General features: G+C 44.9%; 1 protein-coding gene across 8 annotated transcripts in view; it reads right to left on the bottom strand.

Moving 5' to 3' along the window:
* The window catches only part of CNIH3 (cornichon family AMPA receptor auxiliary protein 3), a 337,129-nt gene that overhangs the window by 49,617 nt on the left and 263,164 nt on the right, over window positions 1-24,348 (bottom strand). For 6 of the 8 annotated variants that reach the window (XR_003118971.1, XM_025381696.1, XM_025381676.1 and 3 more), the window contains 2 exons: window positions 15,592-15,660; window positions 11,757-11,804 (listed from right to left, as the gene is read on the bottom strand). Coding sequence is in view for 7 of the 8 variants with exons in the window: in XM_025381696.1 (XP_025237481.1) it covers window positions 11,757-11,804; window positions 15,592-15,660 (117 nt within the window). In the remaining variant the exon portion in view is untranslated. Of the gene's footprint in view, window positions 1-11,756; window positions 11,805-15,591; window positions 16,001-24,348 lie in introns of those variants that run through there. The other 2 variants (XM_025381667.1, XM_025381728.1) reach the window with 2 other exon arrangements.

The following is a 24,348-nucleotide window of genomic DNA, read 5'->3' on the forward strand; positions in this document are numbered from 1 at the left end:
TTGTGGTTGCCAGTCTCACGTGAACTAATCCTTGCTGCTAGCTAACATGAATCTGACCCCATGCTAAGTAATGTAGCAGTTGCAGAAACCAGAAGGACAGGATCCTTGTCTCCAAGAATACAACTGTGTAAGATACATGTACAGGCAACTACCATACAAGGTTTTAGGTGATCAGGGCTTTGAGGGACTCTCAGGCAGGAATGCAGAGAAAAAGCAAGATTTCTTTTAGCTGTACTGAGCATGTCTTCACAACTGACACACTACACACACACCCACAATTTATCCCCTTCAGCACATAACAACCGACTACGTACATGGTAGGTGCTAAATGAATTCCAGTTGAATGAATGAATAAATTCAGATTGGTACCTATTGGGTTGTTCCATAAAGCCAACACCCAGCACTTCTCAGCTCCCCACAACCCACACCATGCCCAGCCTCCTCCAGGATCCGTTTAATATCATTCAATCTGTGACACCTCTTCTTGCTCCTTTCCCACCTCACATTCCTGCCCTTAGTTTTCCAGAGTGCACATCAGGGCTGCACGTCCTGCACAGGTTGCTCTACTGACTGACATCCCTCGTGACACAGAGATCTGCAGCTGTCCTCCAGTGTCCTCACTCCCATTTCTCTGGAATAAAATCCCTGATGCTGAGCTGAGCACACAGCCCCACACAATCAAGACTAGATTATGTCATTTGCCTAAGATCTGGCCAAAGAGTTAAGGGGGAGTGGTGTGTGTGACTTCTGGGTCACTTTCTTCAAGGAAATGACCCTTTTCCTCTTGCCTCCTCCATTCTGCTACTTGAAAGAAGGTCATGATGTGACGTCCTCACGGTCCACATGGACAAGGAAATTCCCTAAAAATGACAGAGCTCCAAAGACGGGAGGAGCCTGGGTCTCTAGACAGCTTTGTGAGGCCGAGTCCCACCCACCCCATGCCAGCCTGGACAGGCCTCCCAAGGCCGAGTGAGCCCCATCGTGCTTCAGTCACGTTATAGTGGGTCTCTGTTACTCGCAGCCCCAAACCCATATCCCAATTTGCTTTCCTGACTCTCGCACATCCTACAATCCCAGAGTTCCTTGTTACGTTAATGACAGGAGAAGGATATTATGAAAACCCAAATTGTTTCTGTCAGAACAATCAATGATTTGGTGACTTCTCATAGCAAAACTCCCAAGAGTCCATAAATCTTTATTGCTGAGAAGGTCAGGCGGTGAGAATCTGCTCTGCCTCTGCCGATGAATGTAGTAAGGGGACCAGCCTACTTTCATCTGGTCCACATGGTCTGTGGAGACTACGGGAGAGCCTAAGCGATCATCATTCTTTTCGCTGGCCCTGCAGAGACTGGCCCCTAGGGTAGTGGTAACAAGCTCTGTAAAGTTATGGAAAATAACTGACTCCTATGAATGTGAGGAATTGGAAGCAGCAAGGGTCGAAGACTGTGAACATGGACTCGGGGACCAGACCTATGAGCTGGGTGACCTTGAACAAGGTACTAACCATCTGGTGAGCAGATAATTTCACCCAACTCACAAGGTTGCTATGAAGGTTCAGTTCACAGCAGTTCCAGGCCTCTCTGTAAACCTACTGAACCTGAACTTACCAGAATTGAGGGGAGTGCATTAGTTAGGGCTCTCCAGGAAAACAGAACCAACAGGGTGTGTGTATCTATGTGTGTGTGCACGTGTGTGTGTGTGTATGTGTGTGTTTAGAGAGAGAGAGAGAGATTTTAAGGAATAGGCTCATGCAACTGTAGAGATTTGGTAAGTTCAAAATCTGTAGAGTGGGCTGGCAGGCCGGAGACCCAGGGAACAGTCAATGTTGCCGTTGAGGTCTGAAAGTCGACTGCTGGCCAAATCCCCTCTTGCTCAGGAGAGCTGGGTCTTTCTGCTCTAGTAAGGCCTTCAACTGATTGAGTGAGGCCCACCCACAGAAGGGATGATAATGTGCTTTACTCAAAGTCCAATTTATTTCTTTAATTTTATGTCAATAGTTTTTGGGGAACAGGTGGTGCTTGGTTACATGGATAAGTTCTTTAGTGGTGATTTCTGAGATTTTGGTGCACACATCACCTGAGCAGTGTACACTGTACCCAATGTGTAGTCTTTTATTCCTCAGCCCCCTTCCATCCTTCCCCAAAAATCCTCAAAGCCCATTATATCATTTTTATGCCTTTGCATCCTCATAGCTTAGCTCTCACTTATAAGTGAGAACATATGATATTTGGATTTCCATTCCTGAGTTTCTTCACTTAGAATAATGGCCTCCAGTTCCAGCCAAGTTGCCGCAAAGGCCATTATTTCATTCTGTTTCATGGCTGAGTAGTATTCCATGGTGCATACATGCCACATTTTCTTTCCACTCATTGGCTGATGGGCATTTAGGTTGGTTCCATAATTCTGTAATTACAAATTATGCTGCTATAAACGCGTGTGCATGTGTCTTTTTCATATAATGAAAGTCCGATTTAAATGTTAATCTCATCCAAAAAATATACCCTCACAGAAACAACCAGAACAATGTTAGATCACGTATCTGGGCACCATGACCTAGCCAAGGTGACAGATAAAACTAACTATCCTGGGTGGATAGGAACCTGCCTTTCAGAGTCGTATGTTTAATCATTGATCCAGATTCAATGTGAGGCACAGCCAGGTTTAGGGACCCTCTCAGTGACGCATCCTAAGGTCCCTGATGATTTTAGGGTTTCTCCTCCTGCTGCCATGAGGGCTGCTGGACTTCTTTACTTTTTGAAACTGGTTGTGACGGCCCCACATTCATCTCAAAAGCAACCTTCTGTTGTGTCTCAGGCGAGGAAGGTGTTCTCTCCACACACAGCCAGGACATAGCAAGTTGTGGAAATGCTCCTCAAGTCCAGGGCTCAGCTCATCCTGGGCTGTTTGCAAAGGAGCTGGCAGCTTGTAACATCTGTCTGCTGTCAACTTCTCTGGGTGGAAGCTCTTCTCCCTCTCCTCTCCTCCTCCACAGATCCAGTTCTCCAGACCCTGGGGAGCCATCCTGGCACTGCTTAGGAATCACCAGAACATCTACCAAATACTCAAGTCACCAAATATTTCCCACAGTGTTTCTCTACCGTGGCCCCTCCACGGGGCATTGTCAAAATACAGATGACTGGACCCTCCCAAGAACTCCCAGAGCAGAACTTCTAGAAGTGATTCTTAAGCAGATATATGTTGAAACATCTCCAGAGGCGCTCTTGATAAGCAAAAAAAAATTAGAAACCATCAGTTCCATTAATGACGAATACTGGAGACCAGCAGACTCTAACATTTGCTACTTTCTGATAGGATCCTAGCATAGGAATTTTCACAATCAAGGCAGCAAGGTCTCACTGAAGAATATCCACATCCTTTGCCCTTAACTTTGTAGTGCCTCCACGCTGACCAAAGCTTGAAAAGGTGCTTGCACATTTCCACTTCTCTTGCTTCTCTATGACACCAGGAGAACAAGCCTCAGGTGGTCACTGGAGGATGAGATGTGGCTGAGGCTGACTGAGATGAGCTAATGGCCTGCTGCCCACCAGATACAAGAATGAGGTCCAGCCAAGACCAGAAGAACATCCCCTGTGCCCAAGTGCAGCCAAGATCAACAGAACTGACCACATGACCCATGGACTCATGAGAAATAAATGGTGTTTGCCGTAAACTGGTTCGATACCTTATTATCAGGACAATAGAGAACTAATAAGGATAGGGCCAACCAGCTACCCAGATCCCCAGTGAAAAGCCAGTGCCCGTGTGTTAGGGATTTGTTTGTAAAGTCCTTCAGTTTGCCTGCTGCGGCCCTACGGGAGGAGTGAGGTGAGGACATGTCCCCTCCAACTTCTGGTTCAGCATAGCACCACTGTTTACACATCAAGGAAAATGTTCCTTCTTTCCCTCTGACTAACAAGGAGTTTGCCACGGAAAGTGTCTGAATATAAATTATGCATGAGACACGGGTTTCTGAACTAGTTGCAACTTTTGTTCCAGGATATTTTTACTTTTCTTCAAATATTCCCTCCAGGGGTGAACTACCCTACAAAGAAGTTAAATGAAATTAGAAAAAGAGCCTTAAAAGAATCCACTCGGACCCATCGATAGTGAGCCAAGCATCTTATAGGCTCTCTGAGGCACTATGTGGTTTCAGTATCCATAGCTTCCCTTTAAAATAGCTGAGCCATGTTACTGTAGCGGTGGTCCTTAAGGGGCACGTTTTGAAAAGAAGCAACAATCTCCCCTATAATGTGGTGATTAGAAATGTGGACTCTGGTCACATGGGCTTGCCTTCAAATCCCAGCTCTACCACTTAAGAAACAGGAGACTCTCGGATATATACTTAATCTCTCTAAGCCTCAATTTCCTTTTCTGTTAAGTGTGGCTTTTAATAATGACTACTTCATAGGGTTGTTGTGAGATTAAAGGAGTTAACACTTTTAAAGGCATAGAGTAGTCGGCATCACTATTTCCATGCTTTAGAAATCCCCCCAAGAAACGGAGAATTCTGATCTGGAAAACTTCTACATCAACGATGGTCTCTCTAAGGCACTCCACACAACTGCCTCTGAGTTTATGTGTCCCTTTTCACTGTATCATGTCCCTCAATTAAAATATGCCATTCCCTCCAGAGCCCTGTAGGAAGAACCATATTGACAGCTAAAAAGAACTGAAATCCAATCAATCCCTTGTGGCGAGGAGTGCCAGTAATTAGGAAAAAAAAAAAAAAAAGGCAACATCTTCTCCATTCCTCCCAGTTGTTGTTTTTAGAGACAGGGTCTCACACTGACCCAGGCTGGAGTGCAGTGGCACGACCTTGGCTCACTGCAGTCTGAACCTCCTGGACTCAAGTGATCCTCCCACCTCCCCCTCCCACTCCTGAGCAGCTGGGACTACAGGTATGCACCACCACGCCTGGCTAAATTTTATTTTATTTTTATTTATTTATTTTTTGTAGAGATGGGGGTCTCACCATGTTACCCACACTGATCACAACCTCCTGGGCTCAAGCAATCCTCCTGCTTCCCAAAGTGCTGGGATTACAGGCAAGAGCCACTGCACCCAGCCCTTCCTGGTTGTTAGCACATGACAAATACTGTGCACCAAAGCAACATGGGTCTTTCCCTAAGTTCTGGTGTATAAATGTACTTAGTAGCCCCCACTTAGGTCAAAGAAATTTGAACAAAGCTTGAACCATCTATGTGTAAATGTGTAGAGTGAACAAATGGCTGAACTCTGGCAAAGAATAACATCACTTTAAGAAAAAAGTTTTCCCCTTATAGAAGTGCCACATGCTTATGGTATCAATGAGATACCAGGAGCTAAGATACGCTGCCCAATGAGAGAATGAAAATAATCCGTCCACTACAGCTTTTTATATCCACGCATGTCAGGAATGTTGCCATAAGAATATTATGTAACAAATCATTCCAAAATACAGTGCCTTAAAACAATAACCATTTATACTTGCTCACACATCTAAAGGATGGTTGGCAGTCACTGGCTCTAGCAGGCTTGGCCTTGAGATACAGGTGGGCTCAGGTAGGTTCCCCATGCCTCTCATCCTCCTTGAACTAGTGGATTGGTCTTGTCAATGACAGAATTTCAGAAGGGAGAACAGAAATGTCCAATGACTCTCACAGCCTGGACACACACTCCCACGCCTGCCCACTTTGCAGTGAACAAATCCACCCGACAGAGCCAAGTATCAGTGGGGAGAGGAAATATACTCGGCTTATAGGAGGAAGAACAGCAAAATCCTAATGCAAAGGTCACGGAGACCAGGCTCAGTTGCTTCAGGGGCCTGTGACCTGTGCAGCTGCACAAGGCCCTGTGCTGGGAAGAGCCCCACCTTTGGTTGAATGTTTGCCATCAGTTTCCGACATGGAGCCTCACATTGCCATTTTTCACAAGGCCCTGCCAATTATGTAGACAGTCCTGGAGAGAGGGGAGGGTAAGGAAGCATTAATAATAATGCAATATCCTCATTTAACAAGACTGACTTTTCACTGCGAAAGTGTCATATCCACGCCCCATCTCCTCCAACCCCTGCTTTCAGAACCACATCATGGAATTTCTGCAGTGGGTTCAGGCTGCTACCGGCAGCCTCACTTCACATCATAACTCCTCCGTAAGACAGAGCTGTGGCTCTGGGAAGCTTTAACAAGGAACAGACACAGGTGCCCATTAGTGGGAACAGCTATGGTCATATCACCACTGCATTTCCAATACTAAACCTGGAGCACCTGCCCCTTCCCACCAGGCTCCCCAGTGAACTCAACGGCCCACTCACCCCCAAATCCTACCCACATGCCCTTCTCCTCCATGTGGTGATGAGAATGCCCAATGAGAGAATGAAAATAATCCTCCCACTACAGCTTTTTACATCCACAAATGTCAGGGAAAACCTGCAGTGGGAACAGACAAATTCCTGGGGAAATTGGGACATGAACTGGAGAATCACAGAATTGTCAAGCCAGAACGGACATCCCAAACTATACAACTAAATGCCCCTGACATTGGGCAGGCTCAGTCTAACTCAAAATCATCTCAGGTACAAACTTGTCTAATTTGATCTAAGGGCCTGGGTGCGGTTGCTCACTCCTATAATCCCAGCACTTTGGGAGGCCGAGGTGGGTGGATCACCTGAGGTCAGGAGTTTGAGACCAGCCTGGCCAACATGGTGTAACCTCACCTCTACTAAAAATACAAAAATCAGCCGGGCGTCGTGGCACATGCCTGTAGTCCCAGGTATTCAGGAGGCCGAGGCAGGAGAATCACATGAACCAGGGAGGCAGAGGTTGCAGTGAACCGAGATCGTGCCACTGTACTTTAGCCTGGATGACAAAGTGAGACTCTGTCTCAAAAAATGAAAAATAAAAATAAAAAAACGTAACTTGGTCTAAGGGATGTGAACATTTCACAACCAGTCCCAAAGTTTGATGACTACCACTGATAAAGCACGTTTCTCCTTATTCTCATACCAATCATTTGAGCTCACATTTAAGATAATTTCCTCGAACCACTCGCTAAACTTGCAGATGCAACAGGAGTCAGCCTCCTTCCCATGAGAATCCTTTATATGCCCGAAAGCAGCAATCACACCAACCTCTGCCTTCCAGGATGCTTCCTGCTCCCAAACCTGCACTTTGTAGGGGCCCCACAGAGCTTATGATGTGCCCTGGTGGGAAGAGTTGCTCAAGAGGCAAGTGGCTCTTGCCACAAGAAAAATGAATCATGAGCACAAGTCAACACAAGAATCCTGCAGTTCAGACAATTACCCAAAGAACACATTTTCTGATAATTACAGAGCTAAAAATGGATCCACTTTGAAAATCCCTTCCTTTCTCCCAAGAAAGCTGAGGAGGTGGTTTAACAACAATCAGCTGTTGAGATGCATCACATTCTAGGGTGTTTAGGAGGCTAGTTCCAAGAAATTCTTGGAAGGTGCAGTTCCCAGAAGGTGGTGCTGCTAACTAGACCCATTAACCCTCCCTGCCATCCCCAACACATGCTCACAGCTTGGGAATCAGAACTCAGAAGCCCATTCGAAATGAGAGAGACAGGAGGGAGGAGACCTAGGCCGGCCCACCTTGTGATGCTGCTCAAACACCAGACAGCATTTACCTAAGAAAACGGGAGGGGATGCTAAGGGGGGGTGCAACCAGCCAAGGATTATCTCGGCTGGCCAAGTGTGTGCTTAGTGATGTTATAAAGGGTTTTAGGTAGAATCTAAGGGTCAGGATGATAATAATAACATTTAATATGCATTGTACACTTACGAGCCAGATGTACCATATTATCTCATTTAATTCTCACACACCTGTATGAGCACGGTCCTGTTATTTTCACCCCTAGTTTACAGTCACACTGAGGCACACACTGTGAGTTACAAGGATAATAAGGAGAGAGGCAGGATTTGGAAGCAGTAGAAGTGTGCGCACTTCACCAAAACCTTCCAGATATAAAGGTCCCAGAATTGGCTGAGAGCAGATATTAGGATGGTTGAAATACAGACTACAAGGGGGCAGGGGTATAAGCATTATGGAAGAAAATCAGACAGAAGACACTGTAGGTCAGAGATCTTCTGTGTCAATAATGAATGTAATATTGAGTTAATTTCAATTTTTAAATACAAATCTTTTTTTTATTTTTTTTTGAGAGACAGTTTCGCTGTTGTTGCCCAGGCTGGAGTGCAATGGCGCGATCTCGGCTCACTGCAACCTCCACCTCCCGGGTTCAAGCAATTCTCCTGCCTTAGCCTCCCGAGTAGCTGGGATTACAGGCACCCACCACCATGCCCGGCTAATTTGTGGGGGTTTCACCATGTTGGCCAGGCTGGTCACTGACCTCAGGTGATCTGCCCACCTCGGCCTCCCAAAGTGCTGGGATTACAGGTGTGAGCCGCCATGCCTGGCCTATAAATCTTATATAAGGAATAAATGTAGTAAAATATGTAAATTTTGTACTATGTCACAGACAGTACTAAAACGAAGAAATGGAAAGATTATTGACTAAGTCAGTGTTTCCAAGAAGAAGGATTTAGATGACAGGAGTGCCAGAAAGTTGGCACTCATTCATTCACTTACTTAGTCAATACTCGCTAAGCACCTTCAATGGGCTGTGCATTGCTCTACATTCTATGTCACAACCTATGATGGTGAATGAAACAAAATTGCTGACCACCCAGAACTGGCGTTGCAGTGAGAGAAGACAGACCTGCATGCCCAGGACCTAAATGCCTTTGGGAGAATAGTGTTACCAATTTAAGCTGAATAACACATGAGCTACAGCCAGGCCTCAAGGGCCAGACAGACAGAAGTACCTATAATTTGAAATTACATTCAGAAAGAAATTATGTTGAAATGATTCTCATTAAATTAATAAAACAAAATTGCTCGACTTTTAACAAAAGCATAAGCTTTAAACAGAAGCATAACTAAGCATTAACCAGCTTGCCCTGCAGCCCACCTCCTTATAGCCGCGTACTGCTTGAAAGTCCCATCGCCTCTGTCACGAGGTCCTAACATCTATACATAACATCTTTAACATTAAAAACCTCAAAAACCTCAAGTTTCCCATTTGAGATATTTTCTAGATCCTGATTCCATCAGGCCTACTGACACCAGCCATCTGTGGACTCCCTCCAAAGAACTGACTTAGGACAAGAATGAAGTTTCTACTTCCTTATGATTTCATCTCCCATGCCCTAATCAATCAGCAACCCCCTGTTCTTCAGCCCACTACCCACCAAAATTCCCTCTAAAATTCCAGCCCAAAACTTCTGGAGGAGGGGGATTTGAGACTCCCTCATGCCTCATTTGGCTGCCATACAATTATTAAGCTCTTTCTCTGCTGCAACTCCCATCGTCTCAGTGTATTGGTCTGTTACTGTGCAAGGGTGCAAAGCTGGTGGTCCTGGTATGAAGCTGGTGGTCCTGTAACAATGACGACATCACTGAAAACAACCTCAGGTATCCAGGGCACACAGAAGAACTAACAACCAGTTGTTAAAAGTAGATGTGCTTAGGGCAAGAGGACTGGAGGAGGAGGGAGATTCCACAAAGAAAGCAAGCAAGCTGGGCTGGGCATGGTGGCTCATCCCTGTAATTCCGTCATTTCGAGAGGCCAAGATGGGAGGATCACTTGAAGCCAGGAGTTTGAGACCAGCCTGGACAACAAAGGAAGAACCAATCTCTACAAAAAATAAAAAAGTCGGCCAGGTATGGTGGTGCATGCCTGCAGTTCCAGCTACTCAGGAGGCCGAGGTGGGAAAGTCACTTGAGCCCAGGAATTCAAGGCTGCAGTGAGTTATGATTGCACCCCTGCACTCCAGCCTGGGTGGCAGAGCAAGACCCTGTCTCAAATAAATAAATAAAGTTGTAGGTACATGGCTTATTTCTGCGTTGAGTTAGTGCAGAGGTGCTGGCCACTCCAGTGCCACTCCCCGTGGGAGCAAGAAAACTGTCAGGCTGCAGAAGGTGTGATCACGCAGTCACAACACCTAAAGTCTTGAAGTCACTGGCTCATGTCCTCTGATGTCTACCTTTTCTCCCTAGTATTTTCCATGACCATGAACAACAACTGCACTTGACCTCCCAGAAGCTGCAGCAGAGGCAGAGGCATGGAAGAAAGGAGCATGTACAAATGAAAGGGGCAAAAGGCAGGAAAAGGTAGAGTACAGAGTTTCTTGGAGTAAAATGCCTCAGTTTATTGTTTAAAGACACTTATGCAAACAATATGCAAATTTGCAAAAAGTAACACTAATTCTTGCATAGTGTGCTTACTTTCATACCCTTGGCTCTGACCTTTAAAACGTCCAGGGCTGTAAGTCTGTGGGCCACAGGACCTTGGCCATTGCCTGCTACCTGGCCAGAGTCAGTGGGTCAAGCAGTATAAAAGAATAAGCAAGGCTAAAAGGTGATGGATATGGAACATTGTTCTGTCAGAGAATACAGGACAATATATTGAGGATGGGAGAGAAAGTGGCAACTTGGAGTCTGAAAGGCAAAACTTTGATTTTGTCTTGATCCATTCTATGTCACTTAGCTGTCAAGTCTTAAAGAACAAACCAGAGACTATAGAAGCACCGGCTGGAGCAGGTTATGGGTATCCAAGATATTATCTGGAAAAATAATTTATAAATTTATGAATTCATATTGCTATTTTCCTAATCATTCTTTATTCCTTGGATCACAAATATTTTCATATATAGGTTTTATCCAAGCACATTTCCCTGCTGTATCATACAAGATATGGGATTCTAATGCACTGACTCTCTTAGAAGATACTAAAGGACAAGTAATTAGCTAGAAAAATAATTGGCTGCTTCTTTAAGCTCTCTCTCAATGAAAGGTATCATTACTAAAATACAGAAAAAAACCTTTAAAACCTTGCAAAGTATTTTCCCCTTCTATCAACGTTGGCATAACATTTTATTTCTGTCCTATTCATATAAGGCTCAAAAACTCCTTTTGGGCTGACAGGTGGCTTTCTTATGGCCTGTAGTTCATCCACTCTGTACAGAGAGGTTAGGGACGTCCTTTGGTTATTTTACCGGCAAGTTGCCGTTCTCCACATTTTGCTGCAAAAAGCACACACTTGCCTGGGAAAGAGACACAGGGGCCCCCAGCTATGGCACACAGCTATGCTAAATACCAAGCTTTAACTGTGTGTGCCCACATGCGCTTCCTGAATGAGTCTGGGGAAGCTGTAATGTGCTACCCATCCATTCAGAGCAACTCTCTGAACGACGTGACTCTGCCTTTAATAACACCCCCTCATCCCACCCATTCAGCATTCCCAGTGATGCTGACAATCAAATTGCAAAGCTGAGTGACAGGCTACAACCTCAAAGGAAACCCAGCATCTAGTTAAAAACTTCCCAAGGTTGGCAGGGAGTGTTCCTGAGACCAGCCCCAGACAGGAACAAAGGCTCTGTGGTAATAGCAGCTGGAAATGCCATCCATCATCATGCAAAGATAAAGAGCTTCCAACTCCAATCAGAGGGCACTCGCAAATATCCAGTGCTGTCCTGACACTTTGATTGATGGCCACCTCCTTTAATTAGCTCCTCTTGTCTCTGGAGGTTTCCAAAGAACTGATCACTTGCTCCCACCTCCCCCTTTCCCTGCCACCATTTGCCTTCCTGGTGGACGGGACTGGAGCAGGCACTCAGCCTCACCGGCCTCTTTCACTGTGTGCCTACCCACCACCATGTGATCCTCCATCCTCCAGCATGAAGCTGCCACACTGACCTTTCGCAGAAGGAAGCAGATGCGCTCGATGTTCCTCAGCCGTTCCCTCTATCAGGATGCACAAGAAAGAAACGAAAGGGGAGGTTAGGGGTTCTGCTAAAACAGCATGAGAAGGCCCTACAATCAGCCCCAAAAGCGGAGGCAGAACCCTTCAGAGAGCCCTCATGGGCACATGGCCAGCATTCTCCCACCCAATGGCTTTTTCTAAGAGTTTCTGACTTTCTTCCCTGTACCTTGTCATGGTCATTTGCTCTTAACAGAACTCTCCCAGCAAACAGCATGGGCTCACCTTCCCTCTCAGTCCAGCATGGATTTCTGTTCTTCTATCTACAAAGTCTCTCTCAGCCTCCATGTACACATAAGGTGGTCAAACTGCCGAATGGTACCTCGTGCTAACGGAACATCCTAAAGCCTGCAGCCGGCCCTCCCAGGAGGCCTTCCCACTTGGGTCTCGAAGAGCGTATGTGCCCTCATTAGTATCTAAGGTAGACAAGTTCTCTGCCTGCTGATTTCATTTTTCTAAAGTGAGTCTACTTGGCGGAAGCAATCTCCCTACTAAATTAGACACCAGTGATGCCCCCAGGCTAAGGCTTTTTAAGAAGTTCGAGTCTATCAAGGCCTGGCTCACTGCCAAGGGAAGATGAGATGATGGCCTGTGGCTGGGCAGGTGATGATGCCCACTTCATGCACTAAATGCTATTGCCTCCCTTTCCCTTCAATGACTTTAACGATTTCCAAAGCCACACTGAACACAGCTGTGGCGTCTCCCGGTGCTTCATTACTGAGGCAATTTGGTTGCCATAGATGGAATGGTAATGAGATTTCTCGTGGATCTGGAAAGGACAGGTGGCTGGGACACTTCATTTCCCTAATTAAATCATAAATATAGTAAATATAGTGATTCCTGTGCATCCTTTAAGCCCAGAGGAAGGAGCCCACATCTGGACAAATTAGTGTCCACATGGCTGGAAAGACACACTGCATCCTCCTCACACATGTGCACATGCAAGCACACACACTTATGTGCAAATACGCATGAAATGTAATGCTACAAGACACACACTAGCGCCTTTTCCAGCAAGCCAGAGCCACTGAAGGACAACATCTACCATTACTTTAAAGTAATGAATGCCCGGCTGGTAAAAGGAAGGGAAAACATGAGAAACGAGGAGTAAAACAGAGCATTCCTCCTCCTTTCCATCCCATAGGGCCCAACAATATTGGGAGCTTCAGGGCATCTTAAATCCAAATGGGCCTCATGCCCTCATTGAGAGACGCATCATACGGATCAGCAATTATTTGTGACACACAAGTCCTTCCAGGGCTGGAGTCACCAATCAGTGAAGTAGCTTTTTTAAGCCACCTGAGTCTGAAATGCTGCTCTGGGGGCTCTATAGAGGTCTAAGAGCTCACAGAAGAATTAAAAGAGGCATCTGAAGCATTTAACTTCCTGCCAGGGAGTAACAACATAAGAACTGGGAAAATGTGTCTAGCAGTCTTCCATTTAGGGTTTTTATTTGTTTTTGTTTTTGTTTTCAATCCGAGACAAGAGTTTTCCTCATGGGGCATCTAGAGTCTTATTCTGTTCATGAACTTCATAGGGCCCAGGCTCCTTAATTAATCAGTTAACTAATTAGAAGTGTGCCTTTAATAATAGGAGTAAAAAAAGTGAATTGAGATTTAACTTCTATGCCACCACTTCAATATTCATCCACTGTTTAATCGACAAATAGCTATGGAGCACCTACTATGTGCAAACTATATTCCTGCACTGGCCTTTCACAGAAGCTCCCTGGAGAGCATATACTAGTCCTGATTTTCTTTATTCTGTCTAAATTTCCTTATTCTTTGCCATGGTGAGATGGAAAGGGTTCCACAAAAATATTTTGTGGTTTAACCAATCACCTGCAACCCAGCATGGAATCTGCATGATGGAACTGAGCGGTAGGACAAATTCCTTCCCTAGCATTTGCCCTGGAATCAGACAAGAAAACTTTGGGTGTTCTAAGTGAGCTGCCTATTAATTTGAGCCCAAACAATTAGAAGGAAGGAAAGTAGGCTCTTGTCTTCCCTGGCATTCCTAAATGAAGGTCTCTCAGACTAGAGTCGCTCACTGCACCTGGTAGATACTGACAGACCAGGCATGTAATGTCGGTGCCAAACACAAAAACATCCAGAAAGACATGAGACCCAGAGTGAAACCTTTCAGGCCTGGCAGATCCGAATTATCCCAGATGCATGGTGAGGCTGGCAGATGGAAACAAAATGGATTTTAATAGTTGTAAGTTAATGAAATACAGTAAGTTTTAAAGTGGATCTTGCAGGTTCTTTAAACTTGCATCAAAATTTGCTTTGAAAGAGTTCGGCTCTATTTCATGGAATCAAAAAATTTGACGCCAAAGCGGGCCTCAGATATTATAATATCAGGTCTCTTAAAAGAGGCAACACAGGGTAGATGGTAGGATGGCAGACTTTGGAGACAGGTAAGCCTGGGTTCAAGTCCTAGCTCCAGCACTCATGACCTATAAATCCCTGTACAAAAGAGTCCATTTAGTGGTTTATAAATTGGGTTAATGATGTTTGTCTCGCAGCATTATTGTGAGGATTACAGATTATGTATATAAAGTTCCTAGCACAAAGTAAAAACTCAAAATACAACAACAAATCCAGTAATAACTCTCTACTTTATAGAAGGGGACACGGAATCCTGGTTCTTCCATATGGTATTGTGGTACCTCCCTAAAAGCATATCCTTCTTCATGGGGCCTGCAGCTAAGGATAAGAGACCTCTTTGTCCCTGCTGAATGACGCCATAAACATTCCAGGCTAAGATGGTATCATGCTAGCAAAGCCTGTTGTTCTCTCTACAACTTCTGGCTGAAAAGGTCAACAAAGCTACTCCAAGAGGCAAAAAGTTGCCTTAGTGCTGGAAACCATGGCCTGGAAGGAACTTCAACTAAACAGAGGACCAGTGAATTTGGATTGAGAAACACACTCGAATGAACTGTGTGTGCACCACCCTTTGAACTCAGAAGAGCAGGTCTGGAGTAAGTTTGGAAAAGGCTCTGTCCACATACAGGGTTGGTCCCTGGCTCTGGGACATGGACTGCACTGACCAGGGAAACAAACAGCCAAAACACCCATTGCCACCCAGCATCCATGCAGAAGCTCCCAGTCGGAGGCACAGCCAGGGCACAGGGGAAGGGCAGCATGTAGGGCCTGCCAAGCCAGACAAGCAGGAAGACGCCAGGAGCCACGCATGCTGGGGCAGGTGGCCTTTCACATCTCGAACCCAGACCAGGACACTCAGATTGCACCAAATTCTCCAGGCAGAGGTGAGCTGACCTCAGACCCACAGAACCACCTGAGATGAATGTTTTCTGGGTGATGGATATGGTGCTAGGGACTTTGTGCATTAACCCACCCTCCACATCTCCACCTGAGAAACCTGGTGCCCAAGTAGAGAGTGCAGCACGGACATCCACTCATGGTGCTCACGTGCCTGCAAGCATGTTGGCCAACATGGAGCCTCTGTCCTTGTTTAAGGATGAGTAACCAAAACACATGAGCACCAGGCTTTGAGGACTCAAGGGCCACAGCACAGTAGACTATTCCCCTGGGTTACGGGGACAGTCACACCTGATTTGCAACATATCTCAAGACCTCAGCACACTTCAAGAATGAGAAGGCTCCTCCACAACCTTGAGCCAGGTAGAGAGGCACAGTGAGGGCGAGCATGTTGTTTACACAAATCATTCACATTCTCACCCTCCTTCCTAGGCCCTGGGTAGCCTGGGGTGACAGCACCTTCCTCTCACCAGCACCCGCTACTTACCGCATGAACAGGGTTGCACTGGTCTATGGGGCTCTTAAAATCCGTCCTTAACTCATCAAAGGCAATTATCTGAAACAGAATACAGAGATTTGAGGTGTTAGTGCACACCTGAGTCAACACACCATGTCCAAAGCTTCTGTGGATTTGCATCCAAATAATACAAGATAAAGGAAGAGGCTGTAGATGGCATGAGATTGGCCAGCACCTGGCCAGTGTTGAAGCTGGCAATAAGCACATGGGGTTGCTTACGTTCTTCTGTCTACTGTGCATGCTTAAAATTTTCCCCAGTAAGTTTTTTTTAAGTATTCTGTGCTTTATAAAGATGCAGAGAAAGTCTACTGTGCTGACGGCAGGTTGGGATTTAGAAAAAGGCACAAAAAATTTAAAACTTCAAACCACTACTTTTAGCTCCCTTCCTTCCAGGAAGGGGCTATTTATTTTTTATTTGTGTGTATTTGGGCAGAAAAGGTGATTGGAAGTGAAACAGACAGAAGTCAGGTGACAGGCAAAAGAGAAAAACAAGGCAGTAGAGTTGACAGTAATAGAAATAACCAAATCTCTAGAAGTCCACAAGCCTGGATGGTTGGCTCCTGGGCAGTCAGCATTTCAAAGTACAGTCCTTTGGACTCCGGTCCTACAGTTCATTTTGGACGAAGACTCAGAACTCCCCAGAGAACAACAGTTTCCCGATATGCCTGGAGGAAAGAATGCTGGAGAGGACCTTCTCCAGTCACAGAATGAGGCATGGCCCCCCACGGAAGTACCTAACTGACAGGTGAAGGTTTGCAAGCCCACATCCTCACCACAGCTCCCTTGTCTGCTACAGAAGGAATAAATAATAGAACACGGTGGGATCTGGCCAGGGGAGTGTCCTTTCTTAGGGTGTGGAAGACTTGGGTGCTCCCAATAAAATCTCTCCTTTTGAAAATAAACAGACATGGTCACCTGTAATCCCAGCACTTTCAGAGGCCGAGGCAGGCAGATCACCTGAAGTCAGGAATTTTAGACCAACCTGGTCAACATGGTGAAACCCTGTCTCTACTAAAAATACAAAAATTAACTGGGTGTAGTGGCATACACCTGTAATCTCAGCTACTTGGGAAGCTGAGGCAGGAGGAAAAAAATAAAATAAACAGACATAACCAACTCCCCAGGAAGGCACATACCAGGGGTCCCTGAACACTTGGCAGAATTGCTGAAGCAAGGAAACCAGCTTCCCACCCCCATATGTCCCCAATCCAGCAACATGGGGCTGGGAGTAAGCACTAAGAAAGAGAAAATAACTTCCCTCTACAAAGCAAGTAGAATTTTAAAGCAGTCATATGTCATCCTGATTTCAATCCTCCTACAGAATTTGAAGAAAATTCCAGTATAACTTGTATTAAACCAACACATTTCTATATCATCCCTTGCCAGATAATTATCCAGCCTGTACTTAAACGCTTCAGGAACAAGAAACTCACCACTTACTGAGGATGCTCATTCCATTTCTGGCTACCTCTAATTAATCATTGCTTTCCTTATTAAACTAATATATGACTCCCTGAAGCCTCCACCCATAGCCTAAGCCAGGGTCAGCAAACTACAGCCTGAAGGCCAAATTCCAGCCTGCTACCCATTTTTGTTCAACCTGTCAGCTAAGAATGTTTTATTTTTTTTGTTTTTTAGTTTGCATTTTTGTTTTTGTTTGAGACAGAATCTCACTCTGTCGGCCAGGCTGGAATGCAGTGGTGCAATCTCGGCTCACTGCAACCTTCATCTCCCGGGCTCAAGCAATTCTCCTGCCTCAGCCTCCTGAGTAGCTGGGTACAGGCGTGTGCCACTATGCCTGGCTAATTTTTGTATTTTTAGTGGAGATGGGGTTTCACATTTTTAACACTTTTTAAAAATAATTGAAAGAAACCAAAAGGAGAATATTTTGTGGCATGTGAAGCTTATATTAAAATTCAAATTTCAGTATCCATAAAGGTTTACTGGAATATAGTAGCATTTATCCTTTTATCTATACTGCTTTTGCGCAACAGGAGGATTGAGTAGTAGTTACAGGCTGTAAGGCTCACAAAACCCAAAATATTTACTCTTTTGCCTTTTATAGAAAAGATCTGCTGACCCCAGCCTATTCTTTCATTTGCCCTCTAGAGCTATCCTCTCCAATACGGTAGCCTCTAGCCACATGTTGCTGGATTATTAAAGTAGCTTATTAAAGCTTAAACTTTTAATTAATGAAAATTAAATTAAAAATTCAGTTCATAGATACATTTTAGTTGTTCAACAACCCTGTCTATCTAGTAGCTATTACACGGCACAGATATAAAACATCCCCATCACCACAGAAAGTGCTATCAGACAGCACTGCTTTAGAGGCACATAGGATGGTCAAATAGCTCCTCCACAAAGAACCCCTTTAAGTACTGTCAGCTACAGGGACCCCAGCAAATCTTTCTTCTTCAAGCTAAATCTCTCCAACCATTGTTTACACAAACTACCACTAAGCTGCCTCATCATCCTGATTGTCCACCACGGATGTTTCAGGTTGTAAATGTCCATTCTAAAGTGTGACAGTCAGTACTAAACACTAGATTCAAGGTGAGGGTGGCAGGCACGGACAGTAGAGATGTCACTCACCTTCTCTGTTCTATAGTCTATGCTTCTTTTAATGCAGCCTGATGTCATTAGTTTTTTTGTGGCCATATCACTTTCCTGGCTTTATACTGAATTTGCATTACCTAAAAGCCCTAGGTCTTTTTCATGTGCTTCAGTTAAACTCAGTCCACCTCATTCTGCACAAGCATTGTTGGATTTGGAGGCCTAAGAGCAGGAACTAATCTTTATCCTGATTAATTCCTCCCTATTCAATCTGGTCTGCTGGTCTGATCTTTTGAGACATGACCTATCTCCCAACTATTATATAAATCCTAATAAACACAGTATCGTCAATACCCACATCCACATTCACCCTGATATAAATGTAAACCGAGCAGGACCAAGGCCAGAGCTCTGAGCGCACCATTCCTAGCTCCTGTGAGGCTGACATCGGTTTTCCTGACGCCTATTATCTATCCAGTTATAAAGACGGTTCACTGTATTTTGATCCAGTCACTGAAAGCAAGTATCTGGATAGCTGCAGAACTCCACAACTGTTAGGGCTCCACATATAGGGCCCCACAAGGAGAATGGGCACCCATGGAGGAAAGGGAGCCAAGCCCCCACATTGTGAACAATCCTCATCCCCAGTCTTGCTCTAGGGCCCATGTCCCTGTCTGAGTGCAGGGAGGTGGGTCTAGACTGAATAGAGCAAAGGTAGCTGGAGCTTGAAGCAGGAGAGAGGAGCCAATGGCGATCTGGGGCTGTTCAGCCAGGCTGAGAGCCGGCGACCCCTACCTCAGCCCAGCTCAGCGCCTCACCTGCAGGATGGTGCAGAGGAAGGAGGCCTGAAGTGTGGCTTATGCCTTTGAGCTCCATGAGATCAGAGGTCCTTCACGGGAGCTTTCTGATGATGTGATGACAATGCACCCATGAGGACAAAGGCTTTCAGACTCCCTGCCCCCAATAGCTACTTGCCAACGTATCTATCCATTCACTTAACATTCAGCCAGCATCCTTTATGTACAGGCAATGGGCTAACCAGTGGAGACACAAAAATCAACAAGATCAGTGCCTGTCTTCACCAAGCTCCTAGTCTGGAGGAGGAGACCCCCATGTAGACATGCCACTGTGCTACAGTGTGATGAGGGCTATCAAGATGATTGTAATAACTGCTCTCATGTATAGTCTGCTCACCATGTCAGCTGCTGGGCTATATGCTGCACATGCCTTTTATCATTTAATCCTTTGACCACCCAAAGGATTAAATGGGACCAATAATAGTACATACCTCACTATTACTGGTCCCATTTCAGAGAAGAAGAAACTGAGGCCCAAAGTAGTTAAGTTACTTGCCCAACATCACTCTTTGGTGCCAGGATCCAAACCAAGGCCTAACACTAAAACCTGAGGGTTACCATTACATTATTCTGTCTCCAAATACCGAGAAAAGTAAACAAGGAGTCAGCAGACAGACAGAAGAATGAACAGCTGTCCCCATGGAACCAAAGCAAAGCTTCCCTGAGGAAGCAGGGTTTAGGCTACCCCCCACTTAGTACTAATTCATAAACAGATTCCCAGTCTCAGCCTCCTGACTTGTCTGAGGATAGAAGTTACGGGCCCTACAGTGTAGTATCATCCTTTGCATGTGGCAGACTTCTGTCTAGAGCTAAGCCTTAGCATCAGCAATGGACTGCAAGTATGATAAGCACAATGATGTAAGGATGGGCAGATGAATGGTCGGCACAGTTTAATTCAGCTGAATGCACAGACCAGCCTCTGCGTGTGTCCTACAAGGCTCCATTGCACCCTTCAGCCCAGCAACTGACAGTACAGGTTTAACTGCTGAACTGTAGGTGAACTTTAACTGCTAACCCAACGATAAGATCATTTCATATCTCACCCTTGTTTTAGAAATCAGTTTTACATTTAATGCAGTAAAATTCACTCTTTTTGGTGAAAAGTTCTGTGAATTTCGACAAATGCAGTTATGCGATCACCTCCAAAATAAAGACACAGAACAGTTCTATCACTCCCAAAATTCCCTCCTGCAACACCCCCCCGCCACGTCTCACCCCTGTCCCCCCGCCCAGCAACCACTAATCTGTTCTCCATCCCTCTAGTTTTGCCTTCTCCAGAAAGTCACAAAAATGGAATCATGCAGTATGTAGGCTTCTGAGTCTGCTTTCTTTTGTAAGCATATGTAAATACATATGTTTACATACGTTTTAACAGTTTAAGCCACATGTTGCCTATATCAATGGTTTATTCCTTTTTACTGCCGAGTAGTATTTCATTGTATAAATCAACTACGGTTTATTTATCTACCTGTTAAAGGACCTTAGGGTTGTTTCCAGATTTTGACAATTATGAATAAAGCTTCTATAAACATCTACACAAGGGCTTTTATCTAAACATAAGCCTTCGATTTCCTTGGACAAATAAGGGCATTGCTGGTCCATGTGGTAAGTGTCAATTTAATTTCTAAGAAACTGACAAAACTGTTTTCCAAAGTGGCTGCACAAGTTTGCATTCCCACATGAGTTGCAACATGAGTTGCAACATGAGTGTTCCAATTACTCCACACCCTAGCCAGAACTCAGTACTGTCAGTTTAGTTTTTAGGTTTCTTTTGGCCCGGTTTTGGTTTTGAGTCATTTGAGTAGGTGTGTCGAGGCATCGCTGCAGCTGTAATTTGCATTCCTCCAGTGACTAATGATGCTGAGCATTTTTCATGGGCTTAGCTGTCATCTGTACATCTTTTTTGATGAAATGTGTGTCCAAATCATTTTCTCTTTTAAAACAAAAATAGCTGGTTGTTTTGTTATTGATGATCTTTGAGCATTCTTTATATATTTTGGATAGGAGTCCCTTGTCAAATATGTAATTTGCAAATATTGTCTTCTATGCTGTGACTTGTCATTTCATTTTTGACAGTATGCTTCTCAGAGCAAAAGTTTTTTATTTTAACACAGTTTATCCCATTTATCAGTTTTTCTTTTATGGATCATATTTTGGTATTCAACCTATGAACTCTTTGGATCTAAGAACTTCTAAGATCACAGAGGTTTTCACTTAAATTTTTTTCTAAAACTTGAGTTTTCTCTGTAGGAAGGCTTAAACTACAAATTCAATTTATTTAATAGATTTAGGACTATTCCAGTTATCTATTTCCTATGACATGAGCTTTGACAGTTTGTGATTTCAAGGAATTGGCCCATTTCATCAAAGTTGTCAAATCTGCAGATTTATATTCAGAGCCACCCCTATTTTTGTATTTCACCCTCCCTCATCAGGCATCTCCCCTGCTTTTTTTCTCATCAGTCTTTTGAGATGGAGGTTTAAGTGATCACAGAAAATGTAAGAAAAGTTGGCAGCAAAGCAGTGGAAACAAAGCAAGAGCTATCATTCTTCCCCAAACCGTATAACTGAGGTCCTTGAAAGCCAGATTGCCTCTACGCTGCCTGGGGCCAGGCCCTGCCTGAAAAAGTGGGGCAAGGGTGAGGCTCTGGGGTAGAAAATTGGAGGTCTTGCAGGAGATGCAGCACCAGAGGGAAAGAGAAGGATCTAGTTATATCAGTAAGATAATGCAATATACATGGGCAGACATCAGAACTTAGTGAAGTACTAGCTTGGACGGAGGCTTCAGGAGAGGCAGAGCCAGAGGAAACCACCAAGAAGACCAGAAAGGAGGGCAGCTACAAACAGAGAACACGCTAGAAGTGAAGCTGTTCCTATGAACACTGAACCCTATCCCTACCACCACTAGGCATAGGCAAGTTCAGCCCAAAAGGCGCTGCCCCAACCTTCCACCCTATTGCCTCTCCCTGTTCCCCCAACCACAGGACCATGAAGCAATGATCCATGGAATCTCACTGTGCAGAGCCTCACCAAGAACCACAGCAAGGTCAGTCCTGCTTGGGCCTGCCCTAAGTCTAGACCACCGGGATTCCATGCAGCCTGAACACCAGCAGGAAAGCAGGGTGGACCCACCTCAAGAGATGGGAAACTATAGAAACACTCCATAAAGCATCTCATGCTTCCTTCTTTGGGTCCACAGAATTTATAATCAGGAGATTAAAAGTTATCTCACTTGTCTGAAATCATTATTTTGCTAAAAATAACCATGCTGTACTATGGCCTGAAAAAAAAAAACCTTCCTGGAAGATGAAGAAACGATTGAAATGTCAACATGTATTAGCTAATGAGTCCCCAGGACTGCCCCATCAGAGCTTAGCATTAGGAGAGGCTGGTTTTCTCTGGGACTTTCTCTTCCCTGCATTTGCTCGTCTTATTTCTGAAAGCTCTTAAATGGTTGAGACCTCACTACCTTGCATGTGTACTGCACTATCTTATTGACATAACTTGATCTGCATAAGAACTCTGTGAACTGGATAGGAATCTCCCCCTAGCATACAGTTCAGGAGACTGAGACCCAGTCACAGTGTTTGAAAGATGTACTTTACCTTGCGTGATGAGTGAGGGACAACCCACATTGGACCCAGGTCTCCGAGTCTTTGACTGGTTAGTGTTCCATCCAGCACACTGTGCTGCCCCTCTGTGACTTGAACGGGTAAAAACAAAGTGTTGGGTTACTGAAGAGGCCCAAAAAATATTGACTAGATACCCACGATGTACCTGGCACCATCTCTGCCTCCCTAGTACAGGACTGAGAAAGAAAAGAAGGTCCCTGTCATCACAGAAGTTAAAATCAAGGGTAAGGGCAGAAGAGATAATTAACAAATAGGTAAGAAAAGCATCAGAAAATGACAGACTGTGTGAAGAAAATAAAACAGCTGATGGGAAGAAACAGAATTGCCAGTAGAGAGGGAAGTGATCAAGGAAGGCTCTCTGACGAGGTATCTTTTAAGCTGAGAGGACTGAATGACCAGGAGCCAAATATGGAAAGGTCTGGGAAGAAATTTCTAGAGACAGAAATTATGCTGCAGATGCCAGAAGCAGGAAATAAGCTTGGCAGGTGTGAGGCATGGAAAGGCCTGCACAGGGGAAGCCAGAAAGTCAGACAGACAGCAGGGGGAGGGGAGGTCGAGGCTCAGGGCTGGTCAGGATCCCACCTGTGTGGGATTCATCCAACTGCAACTCCCCAAAACACATGGTGTGGCATGAAGCCATTTAGCCCATCTACTCTATTGGTGATGTGGCCCTTATGTGACTTGCATGACTGTGTTTGCTGCTTGTGGTCTCTCACTCTAACAAAAGGAGTTGCATGGACGTAACCGAGGAGGCCACTGCTGATACAGGTTGATCAGTGTGAAACCAGTGTCAGTTGGGCAGACTGAGGAACAGGTATTGGCCTGGCAGTTTTCAAGTCCGTTCTGAGCAGTAGCAAATTCACCCAAATGAAAACTCAATGTTCAGGGGCGATATTTAAAGAGATCATGAATCCTAGCAAGTCATACCCAGGGACTCGGAGGACAGATTTGGGTTAACCCATCTCAGAGAGCATCTGGGCACTGGGAAAAGCTGCACAGTTTTCTAATGAATGGGCACATGCCCCAAAACTTCCAGAAACTCTGACTACAGGCCCAACTGTGAATAGGGACAGCTCCCTCACCCAGTTCTGTGCTCATACTCCTATTTGCATTAGGGACACTTTGAACAGACCTTTCTCTCTTGATTTCTCCATGTTGTGTGTTGAATAGTGACCCCCAAAATTCACATGCACCTGAAACCTCAGAAGGTGACCTTATTTAGAAATAGGGTCTTTGCAGGTGTAATTAGAAAATATGACGTCATCTTTATGAGTTAAAAAAAAAAGTCACACAGTGAAGGCCATGTGAAAACAGAGGCTGCAATTGGAGGGACACAGCTATCAGCCGAGGAACATCAAGGGCTGTCAGGAGCCACCATTAGCTGGGAAGAGGTGAGTAAGGATTCTTCCTTAGAGCCTTTGGAGGGAACGTGGCCCATCTGTCTTCCGACTTCTAGCCTTCAGAACTTTGAGAGAATAAATTCCTATTGTTTTAAGCCACCCCCTGGGTGGTAATTTGTTAAGGCTGCCCTAGGAAACAAATACACTCCATTTGCAAAATACCTGAAACTATTTCTGCTGTCATCTAAGATCTGGAAGGAAGGAATGGTACCAGCTCCTCCTTGGAAACCATCATTCTCAGCAAACTTTCACAAGAACAGAAAACCAAACACCGCATGCTCT

The sequence above is a fragment of the Theropithecus gelada genome, chromosome 1, assembly GCF_003255815.1.
Source record: "Theropithecus gelada isolate Dixy chromosome 1, Tgel_1.0, whole genome shotgun sequence".
Classification (NCBI taxonomy): domain Eukaryota; kingdom Metazoa; phylum Chordata; class Mammalia; order Primates; family Cercopithecidae; genus Theropithecus; species Theropithecus gelada.